The sequence below is a fragment of the Taeniopygia guttata genome, chromosome 6, assembly GCF_048771995.1.
Source record: "Taeniopygia guttata chromosome 6, bTaeGut7.mat, whole genome shotgun sequence".
NCBI classification, from domain to species: domain Eukaryota; kingdom Metazoa; phylum Chordata; class Aves; order Passeriformes; family Estrildidae; genus Taeniopygia; species Taeniopygia guttata.
The window spans coordinates 33238703-33259450 of NC_133031.1; the positions used below are offsets into that span (position 1 = coordinate 33238703).

General features: G+C 40.6%; 1 protein-coding gene across 1 annotated transcript in view; it reads right to left on the reverse strand.

The window, feature by feature from the left end:
- The window catches only part of CPXM2 (carboxypeptidase X, M14 family member 2), a 71316-nt gene that overhangs the window by 43944 nt on the left and 6624 nt on the right, over positions 1-20748 (reverse strand). Inside the window, exon 2 of the mRNA XM_030276587.4 lies at positions 4226-4335. Within this exon, the coding sequence (XP_030132447.4) occupies positions 4226-4335 (110 nt within the window). The remainder of the gene's footprint in view (positions 1-4225; positions 4336-20748) is intronic.

The following is a 20748-nucleotide window of genomic DNA, read 5'->3' on the forward strand; positions in this document are numbered from 1 at the left end:
TCAGTTATTCCCAAATGTGAAAGCTGAAAAATGTAATTCAGCTAAACCAAATTAACTGCTTATTAGGTATCCAGAAAATAATATGAAGGTTATAAACTCCTTTACAAATAATATGACTTTGCATTTTAATTCATGTTTCTCTTCCAAATTAGATGTATGCAAGGCAGAATAAAAACTTTCTCACAATATCAGTGTTCTAAAAGCCTTATTCTAAAATGAGGAGAAAGATGATACTACCAAAATGTACTCAAATAAAGAAAGAAATTCCAGTCTTCTGCCACAAATAAGCTGGAGCAGAAGTAAAAATACACCAAATATCAAACCACCTCTGCTTAAATTCTTTTCTATTCCCAGCAGGATGATCAAAAAAGATATTTTACCATAGGAAGTTTGGGAGGGGGAAAAAAGAAAGCATTACTCATCACAGGTATTTATAGCAACCACTGCCAGTTGGGAAGAACTAAAACACACAGGCTGTGAGTAAATCTTCAATAATTTTGTCTTTTCCTTGTGATTTGATAATGCAGCTTTCCAAAGGGAACAAAGATGTGGAAAAACAATCATAGAACCATGGAATGGGTTGGGTTGGGAGGGACCTTAAAGCCCATACATTCCCATCCCTGCCATGGGCAGGGACACCTTCCACTTTCCCCCAGTGTCCAACCGGACCTTGGGCACTGCCAGGGATCCAGGGACAGCCACAGCTGCTCTGGGAAACCCATTCCAGTCCCTCCCCACCCTCCCAGGGAACAATTCCTATTTCCCAATACCCCATCCATCCCTGCCCTCTGGCAGTGGGAGCCATTCCCTGTGTCCTGTCCCTCCATCCCTTGTCCCCAGTCCCTCTCCAGCTCTCCTGGAGCCCCTTCAGGCCCTGGAAGATCTCTTTTATACAGAAATGTCAGTGTTTGCAGACATGGGATTGCTTTACTTGGGTAATCTTCAGTGTTTGGATTTCTCCAAGCAGGAAAATGAGGAAGGGAAAGAAATATTGTTTGACAAATTATTCACATTTCAACCACTCTTAATTATCGTATAAGTGACAAATACTAATGAATTTTATCCCCGAAGGCAGAGCGCCTCGATTAGTATTATTTTATGCCGTGATTCCCCTTGATGATGTTAAATTACTCCTGGTTGTACCTCTGTTGCAGTTAGATCTCCAAAATATGGGGTTTTACTAGCCTGGCTCTTGAGAAATCCCACCTTAATCCCCACATTCAGGCAGGACTGGGAGGAAAATCAGAGCCCACACAATTCAAGGGCACAAGAGGAGCAGATCCTGCAAAGTTTTATCCCGTTCTAAGCCTGTCCTGCTCTGAAATAAAGCACACACCAACTGATTAATTTCATGTGCTTCAGATAATCTAAACAGGAAAAATGAAATAACCAAAACAAGCCCCGGAAAGCTTTGGAAAAACTTAATTATTCTGCAAATTCTCTGCAAATTGAGGCATTGCCAGTTACCCGGGGAGAGCCCTGAGCTTCTCAGCTGACTTTGCATCAGATGATGAGGTTGGGCAGAGAGAGGATTTTGTGTTATTCTGGGGGGTGGGGAACACCACAGCCCCACGAATATTGTGACAGCTCTAGGGTGAAATCCAGATCACTGGACAGGGGCAGCAGCCCATAAAATTGCTTGTCACCATCCCCACAGCACAACATGTTCACAGAATAACAGTGGCACAGCAGTGTCTGTGAGCTGGGCCAAGTGTTTTCCATCATGTACAGCTCTGAACAGCAGGAAAACACAGCAGCTTCAATCCCAGCTTTTTGTGCCTTTTGCCTTCCCCCAGCACGCTGCAACCTCCTGTGCTGAGCAGCAAAGAGAAATCACCAGGGACCTCATTACCCACCTGGCACATCAGCCACCTGCAGCACCTGTCCCTGGTTAAAGCAAAGTCCTCTAAATATGAGTGAAATTCAGAAATCTTTATGCACTCAATCCCCAGTGACAGGGACCTGCAGCTCCCAGGTTTAGAAAAGTTTTAGTGCTATTAATTTTTAACTAAACCCAAAGAAAACTGTTTTTAAAGAAAAATAAAGGCAGGCCCATTTTCTTTAACAGCAGTAGTAACCCTATGTGGTGAGGGAGTTTAGGGAATTATTGTATCTATAGTTTCAGTAGGGGTAAAAAAAATTGGTCTAATCCAAGCTTTGGGTAATTTCAGGAAGAGCTGAATGACATTTTTCTTCTGCTTTACTTCCCAGTAAAAGACCGTGCCCTTGGCTTCTCTGGAGATTGTATTTAGAGGAAACAGCAGCCATTGGTAGCACTCTATTATATATATATTATATATATGTATTTATCACCTCTCTATTTATTTTAACACACTACTGGTGATGACAGGACTGGATGGACAAAACCAGCGTGGTCTTGTGTTTAAATAAATTGAACTTCAACAGCAGCATGAAAAATAAGTAGCCAGAACCAACAGAGAACTCAGGTTTGCATCACAGTCCTTGGTTTTATGCCATTATATAAACAAGACTGTAATAAAATAACTGAGCATTCCTCTAGAACCCCCCTGAATATCATCTGCACTCCATTTTTGTGATCATGAGGGGTTTTTTTCCTAGCAGAAATATCAAGAAAAGAAGCAAACTCCCTTGGTGGCTCTCCAAAGACAATAAATATGAAGGCTGCAGGTGAGAGCTCACCTTGCACAACCCTTGGACCTGGATTGGGAAGGAAGGGCCCATTCCCACTCTGTGCTGGCTGCCTGCCACTCCCCACAGCTGCCTTTTCCAAAGTGACTTCCTGAGCTTTCTGACCAGCTTTAACACACTAAAAATACATTTAAAAATAAATAATACATTTAGAAATAAAATTAGGAGGGCTATGCAGGCGTTTACCCCAGAGATGTTTGTGCAGGGGCACAGTGGGATTTTAACCAAGGGTGATCCCTCTTCCAGAGGGAAGTGAAACCAGGGTCCTCATAAGAGAGGAAAGCTGGACAACACAGAACGCAGATCGAACCAATATGGTTAAGCAAACGTTCTCCATTTATTAGAGAGAAGATGGCAGTTTATATTCACATCTATATAGTTTACAGTTTACAAAGGCACTCTCATTGGCAAGCAAACATTGTTTGTCTTTGTCTTAAGGTAGCCTAAACCTCACACTATAAACCTATACTACTTCACACCCAGCCAGCCCAGTGCTCCCCATCACGCCTTAATATAATTTCTAACTGTGCCACAAACTCTTAATTTCTAACTGCGCCACAAACTCTTAATTTCTAACTGTGCCACAAACTCTTAATTTCTGTGCTACAAACTCTTAATTTCTAACTGCGCCACAGGCTGGAAGGCCTCACAAGGCCCAGATCTGAGGCCTAGACTGGAGTAGCTCAAATCTCATTCTAAACATAAATCATGACCTCTCTCTCTCTCAGAAATGCTGCAACAGGGAAACATGTAGAGATTAATTAGCCCTGCTGATTAGAGCTCACCCTCCTAGTCCCAGCCTTAGCCCCCTAAGCATCAAACCCCTTCAGCTGGGGAGAAACACAAATGGAAAGGTCTAAAATGAAAGACAAATTAAATAAACTTCAGAGATCTTTCACTGTTGGCTCAGTGCTGATATCCTGTTTATGACTCTAAGTGTTGTGCTTTATCATGCAAAGTAACATTTTTAGTCTGGGCAGACTGTAATTCAGAGAACAGCCCTAATAATAAAGTGGGAAACAGAAACACGAGAAATGGGACAATGGCATTTGGTCCTGCAAAGCACCAAACACATTTTTAATCTGAAACAAAAGAAGCTAAACATGATTTTATGTTAGGGAGTTTTGAATAGAAGCATTTTTTGGATGTTATAATCACTGCTTCTGAAAAAAAAACTGCCTTAGGGAAAGGGTTTCACTTGAAGCCGCACTTTCAATTAAGCATTGTCATTAACTACAGGCAAAAGAAAAAAGCAAATTGCTGTGAGAGCTTCCTTGCAGGCTGGTTGTGAAGGGAGCAGGAAGGGAGCTGCCTCCACTTCTGCTTCCTCACAGAGCCTGGATTTGCACACCAAGTCTGGAGATTTTCCTAACGAGCCCACAAACCCAAAGGTTATCCATCAAACCTCCTCCCTTCTGCAACCCCACTGTTTCCCCTTGATTTGAATTACATGAGCTGACAAAGCAGTCAGAACCAATAACTATCCACTGCTTCTCTTTATTCAGCAGCACAACCTGCAGCCATTCTCCCACTTAGGAGGAAAAATTGATGTTACCTGAATATTGAGCCTTCCTCGGTGGGCCCCGAGGCCGTAGCGCTTTGCTGTGGAGGCATGGAGCTGGAAGTCAGTAATTTTTAATGTCTCCAAACCAAGTGGAGGGCAATCTACAAAACAAAAGGTTGATTAAATTTTAATTAAACGGGAAAAAAATTATCCACCCAACAAAACAACACAAAACAAACAAGTATTCAAAGTTTCTGGATTTCAGCAGTGCCAAGCTGGCTGGGTCCTCCCTGGGATAAAGGAGCAGAGCAGTGCTGAGGGCAATGAGGAATGGCAGTTCTCAGAAAATCAATGAGGCAATGCAGATTTACACCGTTTGCAGGGGCTCAGATAGTTATTACTGATAGTGATTACTGCTCTGTGCTTCAGTTTTTCACAGATATGCACAGTATTTCCTATCAAGTGCTTGTCATGACTAAAACATGCCTTTTATTTTTCTTTTTGGTGTTTTCTTTTTCATATCTTGCTTGGATTTTTTCCCCCTCCCTGTACTCATTCCAAGCTACTGTATAAAATTATGTTTCTAATTAAAATCTCTTCTGGAAACTTCACTCAGAGTTCCTCCCATTGCACAACAGCATCTGTTCCAGAGGTCTGGGAGCCCAGAGAGAGCTGAGCTCTTCAGAGGTGGTGATTAAACACAGACAGAGAAATTTTGAACCAAGAACCATCTCTCTAAACCCCAAATTCTGCACATCCTTGAGGACAGAATAGCAAATGCCATTCCTTCAGCAAAGCAGTGCTTGGAACTCTGGCTTTGGAAGATAAGAGGTTGGGAAAAATCTGTTTCGTGATTATCAGACAAATGTTTGGCTTTTTAACCACTCACCAAAATGTCATGAGGTTATCAAAGTGTGAAAGAATCGTTTATGTTGGGAAAGCCCTCGAAAATCATCAAGTCCAACCATTCCCTCAGCACTGCCATGCTCACCACTATTGTATTTAACTTTCAGGTGGTATTTAACTTTCAGGTGCAATTTTTTGCATTATTAGGCACAAACTGGCAATGTTTGAGATTTCCCAGACTCCTCCTTAGTTCACAACAAATTAAAATCCCTCAGGAAAAATGTTAGCTGTCAATTCATGCTGCTGTTTCCTTGGTCATCCTTAGGAAGTTCTCACACAAATCCAGGACCAAATGTCTCCTTCAGAAGTAGTAAAGACAAAATGTAAAGTTAATATATTTTCTAAAGTACCAACAGTGATTTTAGTGTTACATAAGAGCTGAAATGTAGACAGCTCCTCATTTCAAAGAGCTTTCAATTCAATTATCCAAAACAGAGAAGAAATGGGATGTGCAATGAAAGCCAGAGGAAGGAATAGCTGGAAGGATTTTGGTTTGATTGTCTGATTGTTTTAATTTCATTTCCTTATAGAGTGTTGCAGCTTTCATCATACTCCAAGTGGAAGAAGTCTCAGGCTCTGACAGATCTCTACTGGGAGTAAATTACATTGTTGGGAACTGCCTGCTTTTTTTAACAAGTTTGGTCCTCAATACAGGTTTGGAAATCAATCTCATGGTGCAATCCTGAGAATGTTTTGGTACTTTGGTGTATATTCCTCTGTGAACTATCTCAAATTCTCCTTAAGTTACCCAGAACTACCTGTGCCAGGTCTGAGCTGAAAATAAAAGCGAGCTGAAAAATAAAAGCAAGCTGGTTTTGCATGCTCAGTTCAGAAAATATCATTTAATTCAGAGTTTATGCTGCTCCTACCAAAGCCAAGGGGGGATCTACAGGTACTGCTGGGAGTTATAAAATAAAAGTTGAAAAGTCTCTGTGTTTCACATCCTGCTCTCTGCTGCCAATCTGCTGCAAACACTCAGGGAGCTACCCCAGGGGTCACATCCCTGCTCCATGGGATGCACAGGCACAGTCCCAATCTGCTGGAGCCTGGGTGCTGAGAATTTCAAACTTTCTGTGCTGACAGGCACTGACCCCCAGGAGAACTCTGCATTTGACCTGAGGCTGGGAGAACCTTCCAAAATGGAATTGTAGGACTGGGATTGTGGGTGTGGAGTTTGAATAGAAGTGTGTAACATCACAGGGTGGAAAACTTAGAGTTTAAGGGTTTAGAATATTGTAATATATATAAAGCAAGATGGAGGTTTTAGGGCAGTGGCTGCTCCTTCTTCTTCACCTTCTTCTCCATGGGTTTGGGTGGTTTTCTGTAATTGGATAAAAAAGTCCCCATTGCAGATCAGAAGTAGCTGGTTATTGGGTTAAAACTGAAAATAATTTAGCTGTCATTTCTTAATTAGATGTTCTATCCTTAAAAGGCCTTGTAGAGAGAGAGATGGGGCTCCGTTTTTAGTTCGTTGAAGTGCTGCATAACTCAGCATTTGTGAGAGGGTGATGTAGATAAGAATTAATAAACATCTGAGTCCCAACAAGAAATACCCTCTCATACATTTAATCCCGATCTTGGCAGAAAAAATAAGCAAAGAATCTGCACCTACCCACCACTGTTCTCAGCTGTGCAAAACCCCATTTTGATGAAACCTGTAGGAAATGCACTATTTTTGAGCCTGGCAGCTGCCTGTCAAAGCAGTTCAGTGACATTCACCTTCCCATGCAGGTATGAGAAGCTGGTTTAGTTTTATTCATAGTGAAATGTTATTAATTCACTATAAAGCTGCAGAATTCCTGGGTTACCTGTGGATTTAGGCTGCAAGATGGATGAGTATTTCCAGGCTGAAAAAAAATTCCCAGAGTGTTTTGGTGTTTATCTCCATTTCTAGAGAAATTGAAGCTTACTAATAAATGTTCATATAGATCTCAAAGAAAGGTGCTTGATTGCTCTTTATTTTTCTAGGATTAATTACTTGTGTTGCCTGAGGATGCATCAGATTACCAGGCTAATATTAAGAAATGCTTAATTTAGCAGGAGCTGTCAATGAAACCAAGACTGGGCAGTGTGAGCAGGAAGGGACTACAAGAGGCAGAACAGGTAACTCTGATGAAAACCCTCAATATCCACAACACTCTCCTTTCACAACCTGCTCAAGCTTTACCATATTCCAACTGAAATAATAAAAATCTTTACCATCAATTCAGTAGTATCCTGGAATTTATTGTTATAGCTATTCATATAAATTAATAGGAGAACACCTGCTTTCTCTAGACTTTGGGCTGTGACTTCACTAACTAATCAAATAACTTATTTTTATAATCTTGATAAGAAAAAACCTGAATATTTTCCTTCAATACTTGACTGAAAATTAATGAAAATACTTTCTTCCACTGTTGGCTCCTCTTTCTCCAGTGGGCATCCCAATTTGGGAGCAGGGCAGCAGGATTTGCATTTGAAGACCTTTAGACATTTCCACCTGTGTAACCCTGCAGGAGGATGATATTCTTGGAATCATCAAGACTATTTTTTGCAGCATCTTGGATGTATGGGATTCATGAAGTTTTCCACAAGAGAAGACTTCTGATTTTTCTTTAAAATAAAATTATGTTTTCTATTTATAGCCATAATATTTGAATATTACCACTTTAGGAAATAAATGTTTTCCACATGCATAAAAATTCCAACATCGATAAAGGGATGAAAAGAGGAGCATGTAGACCAAAACAACACTTTGTAATGTACAGAAATGGTGGGGACAAATTTTTCAATATAGCCTCTTCTGATTACCTCAGATTTACTCATTGTAATACAGCAAAATCCACCTGAAGTTGCCATATCACTACTGAAAAAAAAAATTCTGAGTCATACTGAGAATTGAATTTTGGATAAATTATTTTGTTGGGGTGTGTGTCCCCTGTTTCTTAAAGCTACTGGAGATAACCAGGACAGCCTAGTTTTGAAAAATATACAGAAAAAGAAACTGATTTATGGCATTCATAAAAACTTTGTGAAGTATTGCTTTAATACATTTTATTTAACTTGAAGAAATATTTCATGTAACAATGAAAATTTCCACCCAATCAGTAGGGCTGTCTTAATGGTTTTGTATTCCATGCCAGTTTGAAAAACAGTCTCCCTTGGGGAAGCCACAGAAATTGGACAGCAGGAATGACCAGAGATTGTGCGAATCCATTGCATGATGGATTCAGCTGGAAATGACCCAGTTATTTGGTTTTTTCTTTAACCAGCTGAAAATTTAATCATTATAAAACACCGGGAATTCAGCTGTGGCTTTGAGACATTGAAATATACATCCTGTGTACATAAGAATTTAATAAATAAATGCACCTACAGAATTCCTGGTTTAGAGAGATAAAAAGCAAACATAAAGCTTGAAGGTGCAGGGAAGGGGTCGTTGTGGACATTTCTTCCCTCCTGGCCTATATTCAAGCATGATTTTGTGTGTGATTTGCAGCCATGGATAGGTATTCACTTTAGAAATGAGCATTAATGAGATGTCTGGATCAAATTAATTAATTTGTCTGTGGAAGTGTTTCAGTCCAGAACAGCTTCCCTGCAGCAATGCTACATGGCCACATCTCAGTGGCCAGTATTGTCAATTCTCCCTCCCCCAGGAGTGCCAGCAGGGCACCAAGGCACTTCTGGTACCTGGCACTGGGGGAAATCCCCTGGCCCTTAAAATCAGCAGGAGAAACACTCAGGAATCAGCTCAGGCTCCACCTCATCTCTTGAAATCTGAATTTACTTCTTATTCTAGGTTTGCCTACAGCAAGAACAACACCTGGATGTGCAGCTGAGCTCCCTCCTCAAGCCAGCAGGTGTGGCAAGCACATCTCTCTCCCTCTCAGGATTTTTCATAGAGGTGCACAGAGAGAAATGAAAGAGAAAACTATTTGTATTTCTGCTCCTTGTTTTTCCTATGTGGAATGTGTTTGGAGAATTGTTTACCTGAGGTCATTGCTTGGTTGGATTCTGGTGAGGATTGTTTGAGCCTGGTGGCCAATCCAACCCCACTGGGGCTGGGCTCTCAGAGAGGGGCATGAGTTGTGTTAGAGTCAGAGAAAGTAGTGTGTAGTTTTAGTGTCCTCCTTTTATATAGTATATTAATATATTTTAGCATAGTTATAATAAATAAATAATTCAGACTTCTGAATTGAGTCAGACATCCTCATTTCTTCCCATTGGGTTCTCCTGCATTTACAATAAGCAGAGGCTCACTTTGCAATCTCAGTGTGTGGGGGTATTTGAAAGCAGTTTCCTCCTCGTGATGGCTTTGTCCTATTGCTGCAGCATCTTTAATTGAAGCTGTGGTCAAAACCCCACCTTTTGCAGAGCCAGTGTGGCTTCCTTCACTCCTGCAGGATAATTACAGCTGCTGTGCTGCAATTGCAGCTGTTCTGTATCACACAGGCAAGGAAAACACTTGTGCTCCTCTCTGTTGCCTAAGTTACTCATTTATTTTGTTTTCTTCTGCTCTAAATAAAGAATGGCATGTAAGTCCAGACTGCCTTTATGGCTCCTGTATCTAATAAAGATGCATTTAGGAAATCATTCTGTCCTCCTCTTTCAGAGGCAAAGCAGACAATTCTTTTACTTAAAGAGAATTTTCCATCAATTTTGGAATATGTTCAAATGGAAGGGCAGAGAGAAGCATCATGTTTCCTCTTCAGCCCATATCACAAGAGCCATACCTGTAACTCTCTTCAATCCCTGCAAGTCTGTGCTTCCTCTGTCTAACTCCTCATGAGCAGAGATACTGGGATCTGGAAAAGGAGAAATATCAGCTTTGTGCTTCTGACAATCTCCCATCCCAGGGGAGATATGGGATTTAATTCTTGTTTAAACAAAACACTTCAACGTGCAATTAAGAGGTGAAACTGTGAATTTACCTACAGATACAGGTAAATTAAGCACAGAAATAAGTGTATATTTTGTGGGAAGTAAGACTTTAATGCTCATTATACTGTGCATATTGTTCTTAGGTCATGATGGTCTTGCACAAAAACTTCTTAATGAGGCCAATATCATAAATTTTGCCCTAGCAGCTAAATTTAGAGGTTTTCCCATGCAAAGTGTGGTTGATTATTCATCTTCCAACAGCAGAAACTTTTAATGGGAACTCTAGCAGTCTAATTTCTGTGGCTAAACTTATGCTCATGTCACAGGTATGCAAAGTACCTTAATACTGCAAGGCACCTGCAAGGTGAAATAACAGTAAAAGCACATTTCTGATAACCTTCACCTTGCTGAAAATAGCTTTTAACTATGTTTATATGATGGACAGCCTTTGTAGGGGCTGAGTTCATCAGAATAAAGTTTTCAATTTTCTAAATACTTTGTTATGTATATATTACATAAATAATTTATATTTATTTATGAGGGCATGCTGGGGGGGGCGGGGGGTGGAAATTTGGTCTCTAAATGTTGCTGTTTTGATGATGTGATCATGGAAGTGTGAAATTCCCACAGATGTTCATGACTCACACTCCACAGTTGCTATGGCCCAGCTCTTCCCTGGAAAAATGTCCATGGATTTCAGTCTGAGTGGTTTTCTGACTCTGCTCATATCTGAAGTGTTGCTAACAACATAACAAGTTTCTTTTCTGGCTTGAATTCAGGCCACCCTACACCCCAGATCATTTGAAGCAGCATCTCCAGGCAGCTTCAAGTTCCCTAAACACTTTTGCTTTTATTCATTTTTTCTGAAAAACTCATTCCCAGAGCACTGTGAGAGCAAAGCAAGCAAAGTGCACTTACAGCAAATTCCCTGCACAGAAGCTGAAATACTGAATTACAGTCTTAGGCCAAAGATCAAATAAAGAATTAAGGAGATGCTAACATATCCTTTCCTAAGACCACATTAATTATTGGCTAATGTTGCACTGAAGCTGTATATTTTTCCAGGACAAGCACCAAATGCTGCATTGAGGGCTACAACATCAGGGGCTTCTCTCAGGAGGAAATATTTATCACAGCACTGCACCTACACTGTGATTGCTCCTGAAGATTTAAAAAGAAATACAGAATAAATGAAGAATTCTCTGTGTTCTTTAGGTCAGGTCTGACATGAAACCAAATGAGATTCCAAAAATACACTTTTTCATTTTCTCTCATTAACTTTTCACATTTTTGCTCTCTCACAAGCCCAGGTTGTGGCTGGCTGGAGATGCAATGAAACATTCAGCAGGAAGAGCTTCTATTACTGCTGGCACAGCTGGAGACAGCAGTTTCCAGAGTGCCTGGGAGTTTTGTGGCCAAACTTCAGACTCAAGAGGTTCATCTAAACTCCAGACATCACACTCACTCCCTGAGCTGCCTTCTGCTGCCACCAGCCTGGCACAGGATGGGATTTGTGATGTGGCACAAGGTACCCTCCAATTTGGATCTGCAAAGATCTCCCCTCTCTCTACAGAGAAAGTATTTCATTTAATCGCTCTGAAGAAAACATATTTTCTTTACGGCAAAAAGAATCCAGCCTGAAAAATATCATATCAGCTCTTAACTTTTTATTATGAGCTTTGACAAAAGCTGAATTCTGTGCTATTCATTTTAAAATGTCTCCTTGGATGTTTTTTTGGGTTTTTTTTTTTTCTGAAGCACAGGGTGAAGAGTTTCTGTAATTCCAGCTAAAGCCACAAAACTGAGTACAGCCATCAAAAAATGAGAACCATTATTTTTTTTCCAGAGCCAAACAGACTTAGCCAAAAAAATGAAGAACAAAACTGAGACAGACCATTTGCACAATGGCTGGGTATAGGACAAAAATTACCATTAAAAACACATCTTCATGCCAGAAATAGCTAAAAATACCAGGTCACTGAGGTGTACTGCAAGAGCAGAGATTCTACATTCAAAGCATTAATTGTAGCCATCAAAAATAAACATTAAAACTTGGAATGCTATTAACAAGTATAAAACCAAGACAGAAATAACTCTGATCTTAAGATACAACCCTGGCTCAATAAATGAGACATCTTAAAAGTGCTCAAGTTTAACCATATTAGCAATCCTATTTGAGTGCTTTTTTCCAAAAATAGGAGAAATCTCTAAGAAGTTTTATGAGTATAAAACTGGCTTGTGGTGCAATTATTCCCCTCTCCCTCCATGAGAGCTGTAGTAGGAATTTTATACAGCAGTAAATATATCCAATATAGCCATAGTTGGTATAGAATATTCACTGGTCAGAGTGACAGCATAGTCATGAAATTCCTTAAACATAAATAAACTGGAAAGTATCCATAACTCCTGGTCCTAGAAATACACATTTACTGAGCATTCTGGCTGGTTTTTGAGGATTCTGCAACACAGCTATGCTTTTGGGGAAAAAACCCATGAATCTGAGGTGGCCCAAAGGAATTATACAAGTGGGAGAACCCAGGAACGGGGCTGTAAATAATCCACTCTGATAATCAGAACTGCTCACCTGGGGCTGACACATGCAAGAACAGCTTCAAAAATCCTCTGGAAACACCTAATTCCACTGCAATAAATGGCACTACTCTGATATCCCCCAGCTTTCACCTTCCCACCCTCCCCACACACATGGAGCAGGAAAAACCTGAGAAACTGTAAAGTTCTCATTAGTAGTGACGAGCCAATAAATTTCATCCCCACTACTACAGTCACCTCCACTCCCAAGTGCTAAATTTACACTTGAGAAGGACTGAAATCAGCAGCTTCCCAGTCAGTTCCACTTAATGTTATCCCAATTTTAATCCAGTTAAACTCCAGCACAGACAAAACTAAATTTTTTTACTTCTCAACAAAGCGGAAAATGAGCTGAAAATGACACTGAAACAGACTGTAGCTCAAAGCCTAGCGGAGTAAATTGTGAATGTGGATTTAATCACTTGGCTCTTCAGTTTTGGGTTTCCTAGGCTGTTTTCTACCCCTTTAGCTGTCTGACTTAGCTCCTGATGCAAGGCAGGAAACTCCAGAGCCACACTGATGAAGTAGCACAAGCTGTGCCTTTTGGAAGCTGGGAGTCATTAGTCATCTTAGCTGAGAGCTGAGATGTCATCTCTCATGTTTTTATTATTAAAATTCAAAATACTCAAATTGCTAACAGAGTGCAGACTAGCAGCAGTCTATATCTGCAGTGAGACCTGGGTGAGGATCATCCTTCTGACCTGATCCTCAGTCCTCCTCTGCTGAAAACTCATCCTTTGGATGGGTGAAATCCTTCCATGCTTTGGATTTGAAACCCAAAAATGCATATTTTATGACTGGCTTTTCGCAAATGTTACAATGAACATTATATGTGTAACATTAGAAAGTGATGCTGTATTAATTCTCTTACGTAGTGTGTTAAATGGAGTTTTAGGCTACAACATAATGTTAAAATAGAAACTCTGTGATATAGGATTTGTTACAAGCTCAAGCAGGAAGAAGAGATAATCAAGAAACTCTTCACACAGAGATGGCAGCGAAGGGGGACCATAAAAAGTTACAGCCTCCTTATCAGAAAAGACAAACATTCTTCCACCTTCTCTCCATCTTTGTGGAACCAACAGGACTAAGGAAAAGAAGTTCACAAAAAACAGAAAAGTTCTTAATTTGCAAGGAATTTATGCATCATGTGTGAGATATATGAATATGCAACAGGCTATTGCTTTTAAGGTTATTCCTTTGTTCACAAAGGATGCTTTTCATGACTTAGTGTCCGAGAGCATTGGCACATCCGTAATTCTTTGCTTTTTATTGTCTTGTAATTATCCTAACTCTAAACTTTATTACTCTAACTGCATTACTATTTTTATAACCATTTTATTATTATTAAACTTTTAAAATTTTAAAAACCAAGCGATTGGCGTTTTTCACAAACTCTTCCCAACAACGTGCTGACATGAAAGTTTGAGCTGCAAACGCAACTCCGTGCACAAGCAACACCCTCAAAGATGGGCTGGGGTTGCCAAGCTAAGCCTCAGCCCTTGGAATTGCCACTTTTTTTGCCTCCAGCAGCACTGGGAGCATCGCAGGGAAGCTCTGCTCCAGCCCCAGCATCCCTCAGAGCTGTCACCCTGCTCTCCCTCCCTGCCCAGCCCAGCCTGGCTGCACATCTGGGAGAAATACTCCACCTACATAAGGAGCCTGTGACAGGAAATAGCTCAAACCAACCCAGCTTGCTTTTAAAACCTTTTATAAAGTGTAAGGTCTGAGTTTTATGAAGACCTGGTGTGTCTGCTCTAGCAAGTTTAGACATTTATACACTTTTTTTTTTTTTCTTCTAGCATCACATCTGTTATTCCACTATATAATAAGAGAAATTAATAAACCCAAACACTTCTCATAAGGCACAGAAGTTTTCACAGTGCCTGGAGCTGTTGCTCAGGCAGTGGTTCCAGAGGAAAATTGTGTGGTTACAATAAACATGAACTCAAGCTTTGTACTCCTTCCCAACCTTTAAAAAGGAATCAGTTTGTAAGTTCTAGAGCAGAGTAAAAGAAAAAATTAGTTTGGTTGGGTTGTCTGCTTCTCACTTAATTATTCTTTTTTATTTAACTGGTTATTCATTGAGTAGACTGTGTATTCTTTGAATACATGCAATTCTTTGAATTCTTGGGTGTTCTTTGATACACAGCTCTAAGACAGCACTAAAACGTCAGAAGTAACTTATACATTTAAATTCCCAAAGTGGAATACTGCTTCAATGGAGGGATAAAAAATTGGCCAGGTGCACATAGAAAATAACCAGAGGTTCTTTGGATAAATCCAGAAGTACAGAAAAGCAAAAGATTTAAGAACTCATATAACAGAGCTTTCTTCTTTTCTTTAAAGCCCACTGTGTCCAAGCTGTTGCACCCTGAGAACAGAGGATTTAAGAGTTCAAAGCATCAAGAAGAAGCATTTCAAAAAATATCTAAATCTCTGAGATCTGAGAAAATCAAATCCAGGTCTGGACTGAAGTGTGAGTACCCTCTTCTATTAAAAAAAAAAAAAGAAAAAAAAGAAAACAAACAAAAAAACACGAACAACCAAAAACACCACAGCTCAAACCAAACCCCAGAAATAAATAAAAAAGAAAAGAGGAGTGGAATTGTAGGGGTGCATGAGAGAGGCTTCCCTTGGGAAGAGGTCTCTGATTGGCATTTGGGCTCACTCAGGGGACACAAATCCCACACTAGCATGGGAATCCCACTGGAAAACATGGAAAATGTAAGGACAGAGCCCAGCCTGCAAGGGGAATCAGTTCCTCCCCAAAGTAATTTTAGAGGAAGGCATGATTTTTAAGGAGCTCAGAAAGCCCCCTCTGCAGTCAGGCTCTCCCTTTCCCACCTTTCAGCAGGTGTCATTCCTGAGTTTTTGCTCATCTTCCCAAGGATTTCAGCTCTCAGGTGACTTTTTAACTCTCATGTGTCCATTGTGAAGATGACATTTGGACCAGAATCTCTCTGTTCAGCTTCCCCCTCCCTACCTGCCTTCAAACCAATCATGGAAAATCAGCTTATGGAAATAAATAAATAAGTTTTAAAATGCCTCAAGCCCAAGCAAGCACCAAGAATCTGTGGATTTAAAAGCTTGGTTATTACCTTTGAAATTCTGAACACTCAGCAGTTTCTCAAGGCTCTGAGTTTCCTGTCTGCAGGAAGAGAAATGCTAAAATTGAGGAAGATATTGCTTTTGGGTATCTCTGGGAGGGTTGTAGGGATGGTTTGGTGCTTATGCTGGGAAGTTGGTGTGAAGCTCCAGCTCCAAGCTGTGGAGCAAAGGAGATAAAGCAGTTCAAGCAAGGTTCACACAAATATCTCCAAGGGTGGGCTCCTCTCCAGCCCAAATGTTCAGAGCTCCCTTCTCCCTATTCCAGCTTCCTACGGTCACGCAGCAGCCTGTGGAAGATTCCCAAATTTCATTCTGTCCAAACATCTTTTCTGCGTTGTTTAACAATTCAGCTGCGGTCCAGCAAAGGCTCATCATCACAGGCTCCACATTTAGCACATTGGAGGCCTCACTGGTTCAAAGCAAAGTGTGTCAGGAGCTCCAAATTAATTGGAATATGTGTTGTTAGTGAGTATAAAAGCAACTGCATTCCCCTCTGCCTGCTCCAGGCTGAAAGCCCAAAAATCCAAAAATAAAAAATAAAAAAACCAAACTAAAAATCCAAGCTGAAGGTAATGCATTTCCCAGCCTGTGGAAGCAAGGAAGAATGCTCAGGAGTGCATTCAGATAAAATTTAATTTTTATCAGTTGCCCAGTGAGGTGTGACATCCTTTTCCTGGAGAAAAGTGCCCACATTGTCACCATCTGCACTGCAAAACATCAATGTGTTAATGTTGAAAAGTTCAGGTTATGATTTGGGATTTATTAACTCCAGTGCTGCCTTGGAGAGTCCAGCCTCCTCCCCATTCACAGGAGCCAAAAGTGTTTGCTAAGTACAGGTATTCTGCACTTGAAAAGCCATGGAATAGGGAAAGCTTCAAGGCAAGCTTCCCTGAGCATAAAACTCCTCATTTTTCCACTTCCTAATTGGAAAGGAAAAAAAATCTGGTTCAGGATTAATGAGCAGAAATATGGAAAGAGTCACAGAGGAAAAGTTTTGTGCTATTTTCTGTCCACTTTTTCAAAGAGTTTGGTGTCATTTTATCTGCACTAATCCCATACTAGCACTTTTTGACCATATTTTTTAAAGTTTCCCATTTTATTCCTCTTGCACGATGGCAAGGGGTCTACATGTCTGATTGCCATTTGACTTGCATTCAGGCACCAAAAAAGCCAAGTACATATTTGGGGTATGGAACAAATCAGATGTGTCTGGAGGATTTTGGATTCCACATGCAACCAGCCTCAGACCCCCCAGCTCTCCTTCCTTCAAGCTTGGAATTTATCCATTTTCTCTGGGGCTCATGCCTTTCATTCATCTCTTGGCTTCTGCAGTCCCTGGACTCACTTTGTCAGCATTTTCAAAGGTCTTTGGAAGAACACTCAGAGGTCTCTCACATTTCTGGTTCTGTGTATGATTCCCCAATCCTTTGTTCCACTACCAGATGGAATCAAGGTTTTTGGGGTCCCTTTTTGTCATTTCCATGGATCTCATGAAAGGCAAAGGAACTGAGCTAGATCTGAGCCACTCATCTGTACCTGCAGGAGTTCTGGACTGCAGTCCTCTGCTGGCATCCAAAATGACCCAGAGGAGCCTGAGGAACAAAATATCCCCCAGGAGAGCTGCCAGACACTTTTTTCCTTGTTTTAGCTCAGGTGTGTACTGGGTCTGGCTACTCTTCTCCTCATCCCTCTATTCCCCAGCAGCATAAGAGCTCTGGCTTCACCTGGGGAAACCTCCTGTTCCAGGGACATGCACTGAAGGCTGGGACAGATCCCCATGTTCTTGAGTCAGCCCCATCCTGTAACAAATCCAAATCCACTCCAGAGTTACCATTGGCAATTCCAGCCTCCCAAAAAAAAAAAAAGAAAACCACTAAATTTGTGATACATGAGAGAGTAAGGAAGAAATCATCTTCAGGAAGCACTCAAGCCCCATAATCTAAGCAAGAAAATCAGATTTAGGAAGGACTATCAGCCACTGTTTGGATGAGCTGCTGAGGTCCAAAAGAAAGAATTTACATGAACAGAAGACTCTGGTGATTTATCCAGCTGAGTCCCAATGTAGAACTTTCACAATTCCATATTTTTAAGTTTATAACTATAGATATACACATAATTCTTTACTACCAACTTCATGGAAGATGTCAGTTGGACTTGGTCTTTGGGAATCATGTTGATTGCAGGAGAACATTTTTGCCAGGTACATACCTTAAATAATTCACCAGCAGCCCCAGGCTGATGTACAGTCACACAAGAAGTCTATCTGGCAATTCATTAAAAAAAAAAGTAAACCACAAAACAAATCTGTAAGTAATTAACACCCCCCCCCCCCCCATAAAAAAGCTCAATTAATCACTTCCACTATCCACTTTGAAAGCAGTATTTTCTATGTCAGTAGCTAGAAGCTACAGAGCAGACATACTGTGTAGCAGAAAGTAAAGACACGTAACTATGATCTATGTTTAAGTTATATACACAACTTTTACTGTGCTCCTTGCTTGGCATGTTGGATGCAGCAGCACTTTTGCAATTACAGCATCCTGCTAATGCTTGTGTGAAAGGAGGAGCTAAAATCTATTACTTACTCTTATTTGCAGACCTGTACAGGTAAATAACCACAAAGAAACAGAAGATTAATCCCATATCTGGGTACTTTCACTCCTAAATCAACTCAGCTACAGCCATAAGTTACAGACACTGGAAGTCACTGTGGTCCTCTGAAGCTTTTTCAGTTTTCTGCAACGTCAAATCCCATCAAGGCAGTCCCACAGAGCCCAGGCAGGGCAGTTTTGGGGGGCATTCATGTGTCAGAATAGGAAAAGATTCACTCTTCCTAAACCAAGACTAAAATGAGTTTCTCCACTTCTGACACAGTAGTATTATCTCATGTAGTTCTTTGAAATGTACTGTTATAAAATATGCTTCAAGTGTATTTGAGCTGATTCCCATTTATAAAACAGCTCATTTAAACACCCCTCCAGAATCAAGAAGTCACTTCAAAGCCTTTTTTTTGTTTGTAATAATGATGTAAATCACTGAGCAAACGAGGAATGAAGCTCTTGTCTTTCCTTGTCTCCATTTAACCCATCATAAAATGGATGTTCCATAACACTGGGATGTTCTCCACCAGGAGGGAAGCATTTTATGTCCAAAAGAGGACTTTAGATCTCTATCAGCAAACTCACCAGAGCATCATTTGTAATTCAATTCGGGCAGGGCTGGAGGGATTAGCAGCTAAACCAAATTGCTCTGAAGATGCCTTAAGTGACCCCCACACACTCCCTCTCACAGGCACTCTGACTCCCCAAGTCACCATCTGGCATCTCTTCATTATTCTTGTTTTTCTCACCTTTTTTTGTTGCCATTTTTAGCTATGGGTAGAAAAGGGAAACAGTTTTCCCTTTAGACCTGTCAAGTTGATTTAACACCGCCTGGCACGTGCAGGAGGAATAAAAAGCCTCGTTCCTCTCTGATAGTGCTCCATCCCTTCCAGCACACAGCAGACATCCAGAAATCCCCGTTCTTGCTCACACCAGGTTGTTAAAACCACAGGGGAACGGAATCATAAATGTTCCTTTTGTTGTGCCACAAGGAAATGATAAATGTGGTTGCATCAGAAGTAATGAATTAACACTGCAGCGTGTTTTACTAATGGTTTGATGTAGGTGTTTCTCATTGCTTGATCAGATATGCAAACACCCCACCAAACACCTTTTGGAGCTGAAATAGCCAGGCTCCAGAGGAGCAAGGCTTGACCCCGAAAGATGCAGGAATCTATGGCTCAGGAAGCCTCATCAGGAAAATAATCACAGCAGCAGTGGTGGAGACCTGTCTTTGGGCTGGCCAGATTCCTCTGAACATCCTCATTTCATTTCCCAGGCACTGAATTTAAAAGTGCATTTTAAAAGGCAAGTAACTTTGACTACATCAGAGCTTTACTTACTCCCATTTTTCTGGAGCACCCAGTGTTAAAGGCACAGATTTATAGTTCATAGACCAAATAATCCCACAAGACATCACCTCACTAGAGGCCTGACAAGAAGACCAAATCTAGAGCATCCTTTGCAAAATAACAATAAAATCACAAGCAACCACTGTGTGAATATGGCATTTAAATCCCAATTCTGTACTCAGACCCCCAGTCCTTTTGGTAGTTTGCTTTTTACACAGTGAATTGGGCAAGACATAAAAATCCCAGCTCAGACATAGAAAATACAGGAAATTACTTCTTCTGCACCACAGCTTCTACTTCCAGCACTTCATCTTTCTGACAGATTTGAAGTTCACGTAGCTGACAGAAACCTTCATTCCAAACCCAAAAGAAATAAGTGAAATTTGGTTGTGAGCCATGGGATTGACCTGTCTAGCCAGCTCACTGAACAGATAATTACACTAAACCCCAAGACTGAATTCAGCTAATGAGTGTCTCATAATATGCTGGCATTTCAGGAACAGCTCTAGGCTCAGGTTGAGACTATTAAAATCTATTCAGTGAAATCATCCCCTTTTTAAAGATGTGTTTTTAAAGAGACATTTTTCTCACCTTAAACATAGGGTTGAATTTAGAGAAGGCTGCTGGAAGAATTATCTTTGAAAGTGGTTTTCTCTGGCATAATCAAATGTGTTTATTCCCTTTTTTTTTTCTCATGTTACATTATTCATTGAAGCCATGGGTAAGGAAAGATGCTAATCAAAAAGATTTGGCCAATTTTGAGGGTATTGCTCATTATTCATTTTTAGTCATCCCTTGTCCTCTTTTGTTGTGACATTCTTTAAAGGATGGGCTCTTAAATGGAATAGTGAACATTACATTATTCTGCATATTCTAGAAGTGCTGAGGAGAAAATAGAGGCTGGTAGATGAAAGAAAGCTCATTAAAAGCCACATTGCTTGTCACATATGGCAATTAGGATGCAATACAGGTCATGTTAAAATTCATGGGCTACCCACCTAGGGCCAGGAAGTCCATTCTTACAAGTCTCTATTATGAGAAGTTTAAGCAAAAGCTTTAAAATGAAAACCTGTGTCCTAGGTCACAGGAGAGCTCCACTTTGGGCTGACCAGAGAAGGAAGATTTAAGAGAGGAGACATCAGAGGACTGG